The sequence below is a fragment of the Anolis carolinensis genome, chromosome 6 (genome assembly GCF_035594765.1).
Source record: "Anolis carolinensis isolate JA03-04 chromosome 6, rAnoCar3.1.pri, whole genome shotgun sequence".
NCBI lineage: Eukaryota > Metazoa > Chordata > Lepidosauria > Squamata > Dactyloidae > Anolis > Anolis carolinensis.
The window spans coordinates 33,698,835-33,717,713 of record NC_085846.1 but is presented as its reverse complement, the minus strand read 5'-3'; the positions used below and the strand labels follow the sequence as shown (position 1 = coordinate 33,717,713).

The window sequence follows — 18,879 nt, the reverse complement described above, 5'->3', positions numbered from 1 at the left end:
CAGGCTACAGAGAAGAAAACCCATCAGATCTTGGATTTCAGGGACCTCCGAGTACTGGTAAATGCAAATAGTGTTTCTTGCCGTTGACCTTCTTGATTATTGGAACTGCACCTTCCAGAAATCCCAAAAAGCACAGCCAGTAGTTGGGGATTATGGGAGTCAAACACCTTTTTAAATGTCCTAAGTATAGTTTTCATTAAAAAAAAACCCTAAAAATAAACCAATATGTTGTCTTCTGGCCTTTACCTCACATCCCATCTCTTATCTCCATACTATTAAAAGTGGTATTTTTTTTATATTTGGGAATATATGTTTGCTCATAATGTGCCATGTATATTGACAGGACTGGGAAATTAAACAGTAATGATCACTGCACTTTGATTTTCTTGGTACAGAATCTTTTAAGAAAAACGGTAGCTTTAAGAGGATGCGGAGAACAGAGCCCTGAGTGTGAGCTTCAAATCAGAAACCACAATCTGAGGAACGCAGTGCCAAAACAGTCAGTTCACGTTCCACCATTGTCTTTGATCCTTTATGAAATCCCCTTCAAAGTGAACCTCTGCAGAAAAGTACTTGCTCAATAAACTCTCCTCCTCCCTGCCCTTGTCCCACTGGCAGGACGATGCAAGAGATGAAATAGTTTGATTATAAACGTGCTCTTTCTTTACCAGAACAGCCACGTGTCTACTAAGGCACTTTCCGTTTGCTCCTTTTTGACTCCCACAAAAGACCACTATCACCAATTATCTTGCAGGGCCAAAGTGTAGACATTTCTATTGCATACTCCCAACTGTGTAAGCATAACGACTAGGATGGTAAATGAGATACTGAAAACTTAAGTAGATACATAAAGCTAAAATTTGGACTTACTCGTTCTCACAGATGGAGTACACAACTCCCAGGTCTACTGTTGTTGTTCTGTCTCCTCTGTCACTACAATAGCTCTAATAAAGCTCATTCTTTCGGATGACCCAAGCTCCCAAACTACATGTTTCCCTTGTCTCAAAGCATTCTGTGAAAACCTATATGGGTCCATTAAATATCTGAGGGCCCAAAGAAGAACTCTTAGCATGATTCTGTAGGTCTACTCAATACTCAGGTCAAAGAGGGAGACGCAAAGAGAAAGGAACAAAACTTACAGAGATCTGCTACAGCAGAGTCGGGAAACTTTTTCTTTGTGAAGGACTGTCTGAACTTCCCTACCAACTGAGTGAACTGCTAGTAGAGGGACAGTTCACTCTTGCTATGGGATTGCCTAAAATTGGGATAGGAGCTTCAGATTTCAAAAGAAAGAAAAGGAAACAGTTACGTTAAATGGTAACTGCTCTTATAATTTCCCTCTTTCTTTTAAATAGTTGTGATTTTATTGTATTTGAAAAACTCTTAAAAAATATAAACATATAGAACAGGGGCCCCAAACTAAGGCCCGGGGGCCGGATGTGGCCCTCCGAGGTCATTTACTCGGCCCCCGCCCTCAGTTTTATAATATAATATATTGTATATACATATAATATTGATAATAATATTATAATGTAATACAATATAACACTAATAATAATACCATATAATAATATTAATTATATATTCTATATTACATATAATATTTCTAATAATATTACAGTATAGTGGTATAGTTCAATAAAGTAATATATAATGCTAATATTGTGCTATGCTAATAATATAATATATTGTATGTACATATAATTTGTAAGCCACCCTGAGTCCCCTTTGGGGTGAGAAGGGTGTGATACAATTGTAGTAAATAAATGTAGTAAATAAATAAATAATAAATAAATACATTTTAGACTTAGGCTCGCCCAAAGTCTGAAATGACTTGAAGGCACACAACAACAACAACAACAACAACAAGAACAACCCTAATTAACTTGACTATCGCATTGGCCAGAAGCAGGAGCACACTTCCCATTGAAATCCTGATAAATGTATGTTGGTTAAAATTATTTTTATTTTTAAATATTGTATTGTTCTTTCGTTGTTGTTGTTGTTTTTGCACTACAAATAAGACATGTCCAGTGTGCATCGGAATTTGTTTGTATTTTTTTTTTCAAATGATAATCTGGCCCCTCAACAGTCTGAAGGATTGTGGACCAGCTCTCTGCTTTAAAAGTTTGAGGACCCCTGATATAGAACATACATTTCCCACTATGTGCTATGGGAAGGACAGTGAAGGTCTGTGAGCTGAGCAGCCTAGGAATGATAAAGGAGTGTGGTAAAGGAGACACGTGTTAAACATCTTTCCTTAAAGCAGTGGATATTGAGCTTTGGTCCCCCAGGTGTTTTGGACTTCAGCTCCCACAATTCATAACAGCTGGTACATTGGCTGGGATTTCTGTGAGCTGAAATCCAAAACACCTGGAGGGCCAGAGATTAAGAACCACTACCCTAAAGGGTAGGTGGGATATTCTGGCTTGTAACTGTAGCCGATACCAAAATAACCAATCTAGACCACTTTGAAAGGAAAGTGGGTATATTTAACTTGAACTAGGGAAGTGGGGTTTGTAGCAAATCTGAAAATGGCTTATGCTATGTGTAGAATAGAAGAATAGTTAAGTGTGCTAACTAGGACTCAAGCTATCCCACAAACAACATACTTTTATGCACTGCCCAATCATAAATTGTAACATATTGTACTCATGGATTTGTCTTTATACTCAACAGTATTTTTGGTGAAACAAAAATAGCACTTTTGTCTTTTTAAGTTTAATCCACTGCAATGGAGCCACAAAGGGGAAGTTCATGGCCTCCCTCATTATCGCCTTAGCTGCTTATCTCTTGTCTTGCGATGGTGTAGACCAGGGGTCCCCAAACTAAGGCCCGGGGGCCAGATGCGGCCCTCCAAGCTCATTTACCTGGCCCCCACCCTCAATTTTATAATATAATATATTGTATATACATATAATATTGATAATAATATTATAATGTAATACAATATAACACTAATAATAATACCATATAATAATATTAATTATATATTCTATATTACATATAATATTACTAATAATATTACAGTATAGTGCTATATTTCAATATAGTAATATATAATGCTAATATTGTGCTATGCTAATAATATAATATATTGTATGTACATATAATTTGTAAGCCACTCTGAGTCCCCTTTGCGGTGAGAAGGGTGTGATACAAATGTAGTAAATAAATGCAGTAAATAAATAAATACATTTTAGACTTAGACTCGCCCAAAGTCTGAAATGACTTGAAGGCACACAACAACAACAACAACAACAACAACAACAACCCTAATTAACTTGACTATCTCATTGGCCAGAAGCAGGACCACACTTCCCATTGAAATCCTGATAAATGTATGTTGGTTAAAATTGTTTTTATTTTTAAATATTGTATTGTTCTTTCATTGTTGTTGTTGTTGTTGTTGTTGTTGTTGTTTTTGCACTACAAATAAGACATGTGCAGTGTGCATCAGAATTTGTTTGTATTTTTTTTTTCAAATGATAATCCGGCCCCTCAACAGTCTAAAGGATTGCGGACCGGCCCTTGGCCTAAAAAGTTTGGAGACCCCTGGTGTAGACAGTTGCTGTCCTGCTAACTCCACAGATACAAGAGCGATAAAGGCACAATTTCCGGACTGACTTCTGTCAGTGCAAAAATAATACTTAAAAGTGTTGCCTGGCCTTGGGAATTCCTAAAAAGCAGTGGTAGTGATCAATAGAAAGGTTTTTACATTTCTATATCCTGCTGTAGGAGTCCCCAGTGGCACAGTGGGTTAAACCGCTGAGCTGCTGAACTTGCTGACCGAAAAGTTGGCGGTTCAAATCTGGGAGTGGGGTGAGCTACCGTTGTTAGCCCCAGCTTCTGCCAATCTAGCAGTTTGAAAACATGCAAATGTGAGTAGATCAATAGTTACTGCTCCGGCGAGAAGGTAACGGTGCTCCATGCAGTCATGCCAGCCACATGACCGTGGAGGTGTCTACAGACAATGCCAGCTTTTCAGCTTAGAAATGGAGATGAGCACCAAACCCCAGAGCCGGACACGACTAGACTTAATATCAGGGGAAAACCTTTACCTTTATCTTTATATCCTACTGTGTTAAAATAATAAGATAAAAAGAGACTCTTAGAGTGCTGTGATGTATACTTTCAACAGGTGGAGCTTGGAAGAAAAACTGCACTTCATGTGAATTATTTTAAAAATGAAAAAGAAAGCTACAGCTAATTCTCTGGAACATGTTATGTGAAACTTGTCAAAAAAATCTTCACGCAAGGAAAAGTCTAGGCTGGAACTGTCCTGTGAAACACACTATTCTTCTATGAGGAGGATATTCTCCTGTGTAAAAGTCATGATATATTTCTCCCATCCAACAGTATGGTATGGACTGGGCTGGGCTATGAGTAATGGCTTGTGGAGTTAGGTATGTTTTGTATGGAGAAGACACAACAGAAACATGACTTGATAGCTATCTCTAAATGCCTGAAGGGATGTCATGTGGAAAACAGAACAAAATTGCTCTCTGCCATTCCAGAGATTAGGACACCAATCAAGCAGTTGAATTTATAAGAAAAATCTATGTAAACGTTAGGAAGAACATCCTGATTATAAGGGCTGTCCTGATAGAATGGATTGCCTTGGAAGCTGGTGGTTTCTTAGAATCATAGACTCATAGAGTTGGAAGAGACCTTGTGGGACATCCAGTCCAACCCACACCAAGAAGCAGGAAAATCACATTCAAAGCACCCTCAACAGATGGCCATCCAGCCTCTGTTTAAAAGCCTCCAAAGAAGGAGCCTCCACCACACTCCGCAGCAGAGAGTTCCACTGCTGAACAGCTCTCACACATAGGAAGTTCTTCCTAATGCTCAAGTAGAATCTCCTTTCCTGTAGTTTGAAGCCATTGTTCTGTGTCCTAGTCTCCACGGCAGCAGAACACATTCTTCCAGATGGGAATTCAATTAAATCAAGGGAATTTTAAAAAATGTAATGGGGATTGTTCTCAACTACACAGTTGGTTGAATTAATCAAATCAAACATAAGAAATGTTATGGTTGCAGCTTACTGTTGTAACAAATTATTTTGTAACAATTCCATTTTACCTTCTCTTCCTCTTCCATTAGTCAAATGATATTCCTTTGCATCTTCACTGTGGTTCATATTTTCTGTTTCATGGGATGTATTGGAATTGCTGTCATCCTGAACATCCTTAACATCTGGAAGGATTTAAAAAAAAGAATGGTAGTAAATCATTTAGGTAGCTGCAATATTTCTATTCACAAAATAGAGTGCTTATATTCTCATTTTATAGATGTGAAAAATTGATCTTAACCAGGTCACATGGACAAAACCCTACGCAAGAGAGTTGATATTTAAATCTTTTGGCTTCAAACACAATATACTTGGTTGAGAAACACAGCTAAAACAGTAGCATCAACAGCATCAAATCATTACAAACATTTACATGTGTAGTCATTTTGCATTGAAGCAAAATCAGTCTTTCTTGATCAAGTTTCTATTTTAGGTTTCTTACTTATCCAGTAGGGATGTGCATTTGGGGGAAACCTTGTCCCGTTTCATGTCCCGGCTCTTGTTGAGGGCCCCGATCTGTTTTTTTGGAAGCCTGCTGAAATTGGGAGGGTTGTTTTCAGTGCTTTTGTTTCGGGGTCTGAAAATTTGGCCATTATTCCCACTCATTGGCTCCCCTTCCCGGGGGAACTGTTTCTATTCGAGAGTAAGAGGTGCTTGGCTGCAGGCACTGGCAGACACGTGTGCTTTCCAGGCCTATCTTGGAAAGAGAGTGTGCATGTGGTGGGGTATGAAGGCAGGCCCAGAAAGCGTGCATGCCTGCCAGTGCCTGCAGCCAAGCGCCTCTTATTCTATAGTAAAAGATGTTCAACTGCAGGTGCACTCCAGGCCTGCCTACCTGCATGCCATGCCACATACGCCCCGCCACAGTCTCCAAGAGTGCATGTGTGGCAGGGCATGCAGGCAGGCCTGGAGCACGCTTGCAGCTGGGCTCTGGGCCAGCCTGCTTGCACACTCTGTCACACATGCCCCCTCTTTCCAAGGCAAGGAGGCAATGTGTTGTCAAAGGCTTTCATGGCCGGGATCACTTGCCTCCTTGTATTGTTGCATGTTTTCCGGGCTGTATGGCCATGTTCCAGAAGTATTCTCTCCTGACGTTTCGCCACATCTATGGCAGGCGTCCTCAGAGGTTGTGAGGTATGGAGAAACTAAGCAAGGAAAATTTTTATATATCTGTGGAACGTCCAGGGTGAGAGAAGAAGAGGGATCCTCTCACCTCTGCAGGAGTCTACTGTATACCATGCAGTTGTGGACAAGTCTACATAGGGACCACCAAGTGTAGCGCCCAAACATGAGTCAAAGAACATGAAAGGCACTGCAGACTAACTCAACCAGAGAAATCAGCCATAGCAGAGCACTTGATGAACCAACCTGGACACAGTATATTATTTGAGAACACAGAAATGCTCGACCACTCCAACAACTATCATATCAGACTACACAGAGAAGCCATTGAAATCCACAAGCATGAGGACAACTTCAACAGAAAGGAGGAAACCATGAAAATGAACAAAATCTGGCTACCAGTATTTAAAAAAACTCAAAAATCAGAACAGTAAATAAGAAGCAACACTCTGAAAACAGAGGAGTTCCAGACATGAATTAACCAGGGGCAACAAACAACTCTGAACAAAGGATGCCCCCAGGCAGGAAGAAGCCAGAAGATGAAGCAATTCAATGCTAATTAAGGTGATTAACTACAACATTCACACTGGCCTCCAATTGACAAGAGTTCTTCTCTCACCCTGGACTTTCCACAGATATATATAAACCTTCCTTGCTTAGTTTCTCTACACCTCACAACCTCAGAGAATGCCTGCCATAGATGTGGGTGAAACATCAGGAGAGAATACTTCAGGAACATGGCCATCAATGCTAATTAAGGTGATTAACTACAACATTCACACTGGCCTCCAATTGACAAGAGTTCTTCTCTCACCCTGGATGTTCCACAGATATATATAAACCTTCCTTGCTTAGTTTCTCTACACCTCACAACCTCTGAGAATGCCTGCCATAGATGTGGGCGAAACGTCAGAATACTTCAGGAACATGGCCATACAGTCCGGAAAACATACAACAAGGCAAGGAGGCGAGTTTGGATGCACATGAAAGCAGGCTTTCATGTCGAGCAATTTTTGTGAGGGGAGGGATCTTTCCGTTTTGTGCTTCTGAAGAAATTGAAGACACGAAAAAAATGGTAGGAATGAATTTCATGCACTTGCCTATTATCCAGTGTTTCTTAAGAGTTATCTTGTGGTTATTGGGAAAAAAAGTCTTGCAATATTGGGAAGATGTGGAGGGGCACATTACCTGTAAGTTCTGACTGTTCCCGGCAATTGGTTAAGTCCATGCCAACAGGTGAATCTGCAACAAGACACCAAACAAACAATTAGATCTTTAAAAATTAGGAACAACAACCACTGGCAATTAGTTTACATCCATCATTGCTTTGAGAATAGCATACCTAATGCAAACACTGTACATTTGCCATTGTCTCGGTGAAATGAAAAAGTAATAGATACATGGATTGAATTTTGACACATACCATTACTTTAAAAAAAGAAGAAACTTTATAGTTGTGGTAGTGTGTTAATTTGTCTCTCAATCTATAGGATCTCAACCATAAGCAATCCCTACAAATATAGCTGTAAAAAAATGGTGTGGGTGGATGTGGCAACATCAATGGGCAAATCCCAAAGTGTTGTATTGTGAGAACTCCACCAATCTGTGGAAACCATAGGTCAATTTTGTGTGTGTCTATTTGTATCTAGCTGAACTTTTGTGTGTATGTGTAGCTACACATTATGGGCGAAGAGCAGTAATAAGAGAATAGCTATCTCACTATCTGTTAATCTTCCATTACTTATTTTCTCATCACAGAAACTCTGATCAACTGCTAAGCAATAAAGACTGAAAAATGCTTTTGGATGGAGATTAATCAAGTGTTTAATGGAGAGACGTGACAGGTGAGACATGATGGTCTCTCTGCTTCTTCCTCTTATATCTCTGTCTCATCCTTTCCCCTCTCCTGTGATCTATCTATCAGAAAATCTGTCTGTTAAAAATAAAAAAGGTCATACCAGAAATAAACCAAACCCCAGCCCTTGGTCCTGGTTGTTACATAACTGCAAAACTCAGCTCACATAAAGCAGCAGGAAAGTGTTAACCGCTTCCCTTGCTTCAGTACTGAGGTTTATGGAACCTATATGGGGCCCCCTGAAACATTTGAGCGTATGAACTTTGAAAATAGAAGACCTTTCCAAACCACCATTACCACACCCCTTACTCCACACACATACACACACACCGAAGTGTTGCTTCTCTGGATTCAACAGTAATAAGAGGCAATTCTTGACCTCATGTGACAAACTGAATGGAGAGGAATGGATAGGAAAAGAGTGCCAAGACAGAATTCCCACCAACACCATCATGCAGTTGCTATTAAAGCAAGAACTGTCTCTGCACTTGCTGAAAATATTTGGCCCCGATCCTAAGTACCTCCAGTAACCCACCTCCACCTTGAAAACATGTCAGGAGTAGCCACATTGGTCATACAGAAAAATATTAAAGTATCCCAAACCCACAGATCAGTAATATCTTTATTGTGCCAACCCAAATATGTGATTTTTAAAATCATGTCAGAAGCAACTTGAGAACATACTGCAAGTCACTTCTGGTGTGAGAATTGGCCGTCTACAGAGATGTTGCCCAGGGGACGCCCGGATGTGTTAGCTGGGAGGCTTCACTCATGTCCCCGCAAGCTAGAGCTGACAGGCGGGAGCTCACCCTGTCTCGCAGATTCGAACCAGCAATCTTCAGGTCAGCAACCCAACCTTTAGGTCAGCAGTTGGTTTAACCCATTGCGCCACCACAACTCCTATATGAGATGCAAGCTTTCAAAGCAGGCAGCTGTTGGAATGGATGGAAAAACTGATTGCTGTTTTTGAGGGCCCTTTACACTATACAATTACAGTGCTATGATTCCACTTCAACTGCCATGGCAACTTCTCATGGAATCCTGAGACTGATAGTTTGATGAGATAAAAAAGCTGTTTAGCTGTACATTCTAAACATCTTTCCCTAAACTGCAAATCCCAAGGCTCCAGAGGATGCAACTCCATCCAGGTCTCCATAGGATGTATTCAACTATGGCTCAAAAATATTTTGGAGACAAATTTCAAATAGCAAACATTAATTTGCCACATGTCAAGCACTACACTAATGTATAAGTATGTTTTGATATAGCCCACCACCATTTCATAGATCCTCAGGTTCTCTCGATCACTGATTTGAATTATTTACCATTGTATACAATGGGATTTGAGAATTCACAGATTTTGATATATTGGGAGGGAGGGGGGTCATGGAACCAAATTCTCATGTATACTGAGGGCCCACTGTACAGTGGAACCTCGACTTAAGAGCATTTCAACCTAAGAGCAATTTGAGTTAAGAGCATCACTCGGCCCAGATTTTGCTTTGACATACAAACAGCGTTTTGAGTTAAGAGCTAGCACCTGTGGGAGCGCTAGCACGACAGTACAGGGCTTTAGGGCTTCAAGGGAGCAGCCTCTGTGCCACATGCTATTGTATACTTTGGGAGATTGCTGTTCGCTTTGTTTTTGTCCACTTTGAAGAACCTTAGGTTTGTTGACTTTGTGTGTGTTTTTTATTCCTGGTATGTTTGGCTTCATAAAAAGAAAGAGGGAGAGAGAGAAAGAGAGGACGGAGGTGCTTTGCGCTTCCTTGTCACAACTTTGTGCTTTTACCATTGTGTCACAACTTTGTACTTCGACCATTTTAAAGTTGATCTTTCTTTTTGATTGTTCCATGTGAAGGAACATTTATACATTATTTATAAAGTACATTTTTGTATTTAAAAACATGTAACAAAAATTGGGGGGATTTTTGGCAGGCTGGAACAGACTAATAGCATTTAAATGGGAAAATTCACTTTGAGATGAGTGATTTGAGTTAAGAGCTTGATCACGAAACAGATTAAATTCTAAACCCAAGGTATCACTGCATGTACTTTGAAATGGAATTGTAAGCCATACTTTCTAACATTTCACAGATAGAAAACCAGAATCTATATGACCAACCAACAACAATGTGGTCAAGATGACAAAAGTTATGAATAAGAATGAACAGGAGCAACCGTACTGAGCCTACAGGGAAGGACAAGACCCTACTTCCACTGAATTGACTATGGACCACATCACATTCAGCCTTACCAGTGTTGTGATTTGCTACCCTCTGTGACAAATCAGGGTGGCATTGGGGCAATCTGGGTGCCTCAGCCAGCAGCTGATGCTTCTCAATCCCACGTGGGAAAGCATTGCCAAGCAGTTGATGCATGGAGCAGCTCCGTTGTTCCTTATGGAACAAGGGATTGTTTTTGTGTTTGTAGCAGCAGCCTACTACCATACTGATGCCCCAGTTCATCAATAGAGCTCCACCAGAAGTCACCCTACATTGTTTGATGGGTAGTGTGGGGGTCCATGGGTGAACTGGGGCAGAAGCATCCTAGGACACTTATTTTGCCTCGTTTGATAAAGCAGTAAGGCTGCTTCTACACAACCACATAATCCAGATCAGAATATGGATTAAAGAAACCCAGTTCCACTCTGGAGAGTCTCCACAGACAGCCCGGAAACTGCAAAAAAGCTCCCGTGGAGTCTACAAGGCTTCCTTTATCCCAGATTGAGTCAACTTTTTTTTCTTATCCCATTGGGAGAAATGTGCTGAATTGTAGCAGCCTATTGGAGAAGAATTAGCAATGGGGTTCATCTTTCAACTAAAAAGAAAAATGAAGAAAAGGAAAGCGATTTCCTCTCAGAAAGAGGGGAAAGAGTTTGTTTACCTTTTTAAGGAACATCCCAGATTCTCTGCTTTGAACGGGATTATATGAGTCTATATTGCTAGATAATCTTGGGTAAGAAGATAACCTGGGATTATTTATTTATCATGTCAGAAGTGAATTGAGGATACAGTTATAATGTATTTAAAAACACAAACAAAGTTCAAAACTTGGCATTATGCTACATTTCCTTTGACCAGAAGCTGGCCACTTGGAATGCCTCTGGTGTCACTGTGAGAAGGTTCTCCATTATGCATGTGGCAGGGCTTAGGTTGCATTGTAGTAAGTGATCTGTGGTTTGCTCTTCTCCACACTCACATGTTGTGGACTCAGATCCTGGGATATAGGGCAGTGTAGATTCAGCATTAGAGACCCAATGGACAGAAATGTTGATATCATTTTGGCACCAAGTCAAAACATGGCTTTTTACTAAAGCCTGTTGACGCCTCATTGCTCTTATCCAATTTGCACATGTGTTAACATCTTTAATTGTTTTACTTTTTAAAATGGTCTTAAATGATTTAATATTATTTTCAAATTATCCATGTTGTTCCAAACTTATTTTACTGTACACTACTTGAAGATCCTTGGATATAAGGTGGAATATTTCTGAGGAAAATAATGGCTAATAATCTTTGATAAAATGCTGTAAGTCCATATCCAGGAGGTGAATTCCAAGTACACATACTCACATAAATATTTTAATTAATAGAAAAATGCTCTTTTGAAAAACTGTTATTATGATTAGCAATATTAGAAACAGATAAGTAAAACTCTCTCACTACACGCACACTTTTTTGGGGTTAAGGATAGTGCAGAAGGGTCTGAGATCTGTCAAGAGATCATTCCCTTCATTCCATCCCTTTTGCAGGAACATTTAGTGATGAGATGATAAAAGACATTAGCCTGGATCTCCACTGTGCTATATCCCAGGATTTATACCCAGATTACTGCTTTGAACTGGATTATAGAGCCTACACTGCCAGATAATTTGGGGCCCCATCTACACTGTCAGATAAAATCAAGATTATCTGCTTTGAACTGGATTATATAACAGTTTAGTGTAGATTGAGCCTGAGAATAAATGGATAATCTGGCATCAGATCCTGGGATATAGTACAGTGTAGATCCAGCTATAGTGGCTGCATCCAAAAAGTCCCTTCTTAGGTTGCCATTGTCCTTCTGCCATCAGGAGTAGGGTCCATCTACGCTGTAGAATGAATGCAGTTTGACACAACTTTAACTACCATAGTTCAGTGCTATGGCATCCTGAGAATAGTAGTTTTGCAAGGTCTTTAGCTTTCTAGAAATTATCAAACTACGACACCAGGATTCCATAGCATTGAGCCATGGCAGTTAAAATAGTGTCAAATTCAATTTATTCTGCATTGTATATATGAACCCATAGACCTTTAATTAAGTCCATTTTTGGGCAAATGACTGGCTGTTAACAAGGGTCTTTTAAGGGGGCGGGCTCTGGTTTTTTCTTTCCTTTTTTTCTTGATGTAGTTTCCATTTTTTTTAAAGAACATGATCCATTGTGTTAATATTACAATCTGTTTAGCTGTGTTTTAATACTATTTCTTATTGTATTTTATTACCTGTTTTTCAATAATGTTATGAACTACTATGGTTATGGTTATTATTAGTATAGTTATGGTTATCATTATGTTTATTTATAACCCGATTTTTCTCTCCACAACGAGACGATTGGATAACATGCATGCGTATGTATCTTTACAATGTGTAAACTCTTTCAAGGGAGGGACTTTTTGGCACCAGAAAAACTACCATTTTGTCCTAATCATGTTGACTTAGGCTGGATGTACACTGCCATATAATCCAGGATCTGATCCAGATTATCTGCTTCGAATTGGATTATATGTCTACACTACCATATAATCCAGTTCAAAGCAGATAATCTGGGATCAGAAACTATTTGGCAGTGTAGTTCCAGCCTTAAGGAAATATCCCATTCATTTCAATAGGATTTACCTCTAAGCAAAAGCTGGACATCAGACCTTTATTCAGACAATGCTCAGATATTGATAGCTTCATCAGATCATCATATTGGTCCTTAAAATAAATTTTCCAAGCTCTCCTAAAGAAACACGATACCAACACAAAGAAAGTAACTACAGTACAAACTCAATATCCATGGGTTTCCAACAACATATACCCTCTCTTGGTATTTTCTACATTGTCCAGCACAAGTCTATGGTATTATTTGACAATAAATGATCTTCATTTCAATAGGGTTTACTATTATCCAGGTTTGCGCATCCATCCAAAGTCCAGGAATGCGTTCCCATAGATGCGGGGTTGTATTGTATTTCTCAATAAGGCCTTTGAGAAAGATACCAGATAAAAACGTTGTCATTTTTCACACAATGTATTAAATCTATTTAAGGTGGGTGAGAAATACGAACCATCTCTTAGAAGATTATAACCAAAATTTCAATTGAATGTGCTGGGCTATAGTCTTCCAAGTTAATATCTATTTTCTGAACAAAGTGTTCTTTGGGACCACAGAACTATACAATTCACAGACATTGGCCTGATGACAGATAACCACCATACTGATTTTCTATCTCTGGTGCCTATCTTGACAAAGAGTTCTCAAGAACATCAAGCAAAATTGTAAACCGCCAGATTAACCTTTGAAAAACAAGCAACACTCTTATTATGATATAGTATGATATACCCATTACACATTCCTATTACATACTGCAGGGTATACATATATTCTAAACAAGGAGAAGAAATTAGGAGAATTGTAAATATTTACTGGACAAAAAGTTTATGCTCTGAAATAATAATAATAATAATAAGAAGAAGAAGAAGAAGAAGAAGAAGATGATGATAATGATTGAACTTCCAGATTGAACTTCAAAGACTCTGGCAGAAACCAGTACAGGTGGTCCCGGTGGTGATCGGCACATTGGGTGCCATGGCAAAAGATCTCAGCCAACATTTGGAAACAATAGGCCCCTCGGGTGAGAAGGGCGGGGTATAAATGTTGTAAATAAATAAATAAATAAAGTTACGATCTGTCAACTGCAAAAGGCCACCCTACTGGGATCTGCGCACATCATTCGAAAATACATCACACAGTCCTAAACACTTGGGAAGTGTTCAGCATATCTATCTTGTTTGCTGTGTCATACCATGTTGTTGTGTCAATAATAATAATAATAATCATCATCATCATCATCTTTATTTACACCCCGCCACCATCTCTCAAAGGGACTCGGGGCAGTTCACAAAGCACTCAAGGGTGCAAACACGCAAAATACAAGAAGTGCAAAGACAATAACATAAAAGCAGCAACAACCAACATAAACACCACAACCCCCCTGATTAAAATCAGTAAAAGCAACAATAGCTGCAGGTGTAAAACAACTGCAATCAATGTCAGTCTCATAAAGTGCATGGCAAAGTAGTCTCTAGGTCCTCAGATAGTTTCATTAAGGGATTCTAAACATGGTCAAAGGCTTATCGAAATAGCCATGTCTTCCGTTGTATACAAAAGGCTTGGAGAGTGGGGGCTAGTCTAATCACCCTAGGGAGAGCATTTCAAAACTGGGGGGCCACCACCAAGAAGGCCCTATCTCTCATCCCTGTGTATTTCAGACAGAGGCGGGACCAAGAGGAGGGCCTCCCCAGTAGATCTTAGTGCCCGTACTGGTTCATAGATTGAGATGTGGTCTTGAAGATAGGTTGGACCCAAAGTGTATAGGGCTTTATAGATAATAACCTACACTTTGAATTGGGTCTGGAAACTCATTGGCAGCCAGTGGAGCTGCTTTTAATAGAGGCATGGTGTGCTCCCCATAATCAGCTCCGGTTAGTAATCTGGCCGCCGACCTCTGTAGTTTCCAAACCGTCTTCAAAGGCAGCCCCACGTAGAATGCATTGCAGTAGTCCATTCTAGATGTAACTAAGGTGTGGACCATCTTGGCCATGTCAGGCTTTTCGAGGTATGGTCACATTTGGCACAGAGGTTTTAATTGTGCGAAGGCCCTCCCAGTCACCGCCGACACCTGAGCTTCAAGCGTCACACTAAGTAAGTCCAGGAGAACCCCCCAGACTGCGGACTTTAGAAGTTAAGGACTGAGCTCAGATGTTCTCACAGGATCACAAGCCAAATTGGCTCTCAAAACAATTAATCCACTATTTCAAAGGCTTGATCTATGAAAGGCACGCTTTTCTCAATATTTGTACAGATCCCTCTGTAAATATGCGTGTGTATCTTCATGTACATAGAGAAACTGACTACTCAAAAAAGAATATGGAAACAAGAGAAAGTAGCCCCTAAATTCGAGCAAGCACTTACATTGCAAATGCAAACTTCTTGAGTCTTACACAATTTTCAGAAACAGATTTTTTTTTGTCTTCTCAATGTTTTGATGTATTTCAAAAGGTTGCCTCCAGAATCTAGAAATGTTTTAGAAGCCAGGGATAAAGATTTATCTAAAAGATTGGAACTACGTAAGTTGACATCTAATGGGAATATCTCAGGGGGATGCATTGTCTTGTATAATAAATTTTTCCCAAGTTCTCGCAAACTCTAAAGACATTTATGTGCGGTAGCCAAGGAAGAAAATAATAAGTAAATTTAGAAAGGACTGAAAAAATAATGGATTTCCTCATTCTTACAACAAATGGATTTTAGGCCTGATAATGCTTTCAAAATTCAGTCTCAGCAAAATATAATCTATGCAAAAATGTGTGTATAGAGTAAGAAGTAGGCTGAAATTTATTCTGCCAAGTAATACAGTTTGAGCTGCATTATACAGTAAGTGTAAACCCATATACTATTGTTTCAATTGCATTATATGGGTCTACACCAGGCATGGGCAAACTTTGGTCCTCCAGGTGTTTTGGACTTCAACTCCCACAATTCCTAACAGCCTACTGGCTGTTAGGAATTGTGGGAGTTGAAGTCCAAAACACCTGGAGGACCAAAGTTTGCCCATGCCTGGTGTAGACCCATATAATGCAGTTCAGACTTCATTATACAGCAATGTAGATCCAGCCGTAGAGAGAGGAAAAAACTTTGAGAGAAATTTCAGCTTCAGAAGCTAATTGGTAGTGAACTAAATACTATTTTTGCATTTGAAAGGTTTTGCTAAAGTACAACCAAGGAAACATCTCTCACCTTCCATTTTGTTAAATGCAGCAGGTTATTCTGATGCTTCTCTGCAGGGTCCTGGGATTCTTCTGAACTTCAGAAAGAACGAAGATTCCCAGCCAGCCTCTCTTCTGTTTCAAGAAGGAGTTGGTTAGCTTGCATTAGCAGAATCACACATTGACAGGGACAGGAAATGATTCTGTGCTGCAAGGGAACAGAGCACCGTCAGGTGGCAGGGAAAGGTGGCACATCTGGTGCAAAACCACACTTTGGAGGTGGAGACCCACCCTTGAGATCACTCATTTGTTATAAGGGAGAATTCCAGTAATCTTTCGCCAGGCTTCATTCAAAGACAGCAAGTGAACCACAATTGTATGTGTTCTCTGCCCCATTTCTAGAAAATGTAATGCTGACTGTGCTTCCTATCTAAATACTACTCTCAGATCTGAAAGGCTGTTCTTCCATTTATTTTTCTGTTTAGGGCAATGGTGGGTCATCAATGGTATATTCTCTGACTTCTTCAATTTGGAAGCAAAGATCAAATTAATCCTCTATCATCTCACTTTTTCAGTTGCTTTTTAAAATGCCCCTGTTTTTCTCTCCTTCTCCCATGATACCCTTTATGATCAGCTTGTTTCAATGGCTGCAAACTCAGTTCAAAGCACAATTAGCCCCCATCTACACTGCCATGTATTCCAGATTAACAAAACAGATGAATTGAAATAAAGTAAAAGTAAAGGTTTCGCCTGACACTAAGTCTAGTTGTGCCCAACTCTGGGTATTGGTGCTCATCTCCATTTCTAAGCCAAAGAGCCGGCATTGTTCATAGACACCTCCTAGGTCATGTGGCCAGCATGACTGCATGGAGCACTGTTCCCTTCCCGCAGAAGCGGTACCTATTGATCTACTCACATTTGGATGTTTTCTAACTGTTAGTTTAGCAGAAGCTGGGGCTAATAGTGGGAGCTCACTCTGCTCCCCGGATTCAGGAAGAATGCACAAAAAATTGACTTATTACAAAAGAGACAAAACTTCAATTACTGTATACTAAAGCTATCAAACATTAGAAGAATTAGGCAAGGCAAACTCTTGTAGTAGAGGATTTATGGGCGTTTTCTTTCCACACATTGTTTGCCTCCTTCTTCGTATTCTTGAACTGGATTGTATCAATCTGCACTGCCATATAATCCAGTTCAAAGCAGTTCATCTTGATTTTATGTAAAAGCAGACTCATAGCCACCCTATTCAGGCTCCTTCTACACTGCCATATAAAATCCAGATTATCTGATTTGAACAGGATTATATGACTGGATTATATAATCCGGTTCAAAACAGATAATGTTGATTATCTGCTTTGTTTATATAGTAGCGTAAAAGGTTCATCAGACAACTAAACTTAAATTATGATGGCTTTGGGTCAAGCTGTTGTTTTCAGTTACATATATCAACAAGCCTCCTAGGCGCCTACTACACTGCCATAAAATTCAGATTATCAAATCAGATAATATATATTAACTGTTTAGAACTGGATTATCTGAGTCTACACTGCCATATAATCCAGTTCAAAGCAGATAATATGGAGTCTATATGGCAGTGTAGAGTAGCAGTTCCCAAACTAGATTCTACAAAAGCATCATAAGGGTTCCACAAACAATCTTAGGCTGGATCTACACTGCCCTATATCCCAGCATTTGATCGCAGATTATCTTCTTATCCCAAATTATCTGGCAGTGTAGCCTCATATAATACAGTTCAAAGCAGATAATCTGGGATCAGATCCTGGGATATAGAACAGTGTAGATCCAGCCTTAAAAGTCAAATTTAAAACTGATTTTGAAATACAAGCATGAGGCCAACTCATTCATTCACAGTCTCAGTAATAGCTATTTTGTGCTATACTAATGCAGTTAGTTATATACTTACTGACTACACTTTTCAATGTACAGTAGAGTCTCACTTATCCAACATAAACGGGCCAGCAGAACGTTGGATAAGCGAAAATGTTGGATAATAAGGAGGGATTAAGGAAAAGCCTATTAAATGTCAAATTACGTTATGATTTTACCAATTAAGCACCAAAACATCATGTTTTACAACAAATTGACAGAAAAAGCAGTTCAATACACAGTAACGTTATATAGTAATTACTGTATTTACGAATTTAGCACCAAAATATTGCAATGTATTGAAAACATTGACTACAAAAACACTGACTACTAAAAGGCAAACTGCGTTGGATAATCCAGAACATTGGATAAGCGAAGATTGGATAAGTGAGAATCTACTACTATAATTAAGAGTAATTCATACATAGTCCGTTTTTCACATTGATTCCATGTTTCTTTTTTAATTCTTTCTTGTGCAGTTTGTGAGATAAAAGACATTTGGGATGTTGAAATATTGGACTACTATTGATAAGACATCAAAGTAAAATTTACTCAAAAACTAGATATTATATAGAAAATTTAGAGACCTAGGTTGTATATCCACTGCCCTATATCCCAGAATCGGATCCCAGATTATCTGCTTTGAACTGGATTATATGAGTCTCCACTGCCAGATAATCTGACATAAGAAGATAATTTGGGATCAAATCCTTGAATATAGGGCAGTGTAGAAGGGGCCATATTTGAATTAGCATAAAATGATCCACGATATATTATGAATAACTGTTTTTATGTGTTTTGAGGGATTTAACTTGTTAGTGTGTTTCACTCTATTTTAATATTTATTTGTTGTATATTTCAAATGGCATTGTTTTTAATGTTGTGAGCTGCTTTGGGATATTATACATAAAATATCAGAGTAAAA

General features: G+C 39.2%; 1 protein-coding gene across 1 annotated transcript in view; it reads right to left on the bottom strand.

The window, feature by feature from the left end:
- Window positions 1-16,827, bottom strand: part of ikzf3 (IKAROS family zinc finger 3) — a 55,708-nt gene extending 38,881 nt beyond the window's left edge. Inside the window, exons 1-3 of the mRNA XM_062984488.1 lie at window positions 16,096-16,827; window positions 7,385-7,438; window positions 5,086-5,199 (exon numbers count right to left, since the gene is read on the bottom strand). Coding sequence (XP_062840558.1) covers window positions 5,086-5,199; window positions 7,385-7,438; window positions 16,096-16,102 — 175 coding nt within the window. The 5' untranslated portion in view covers window positions 16,103-16,827. The remainder of the gene's footprint in view (window positions 1-5,085; window positions 5,200-7,384; window positions 7,439-16,095) is intronic.
- Between the last annotated feature and the right edge of the window lie 2,052 nt (window positions 16,828-18,879).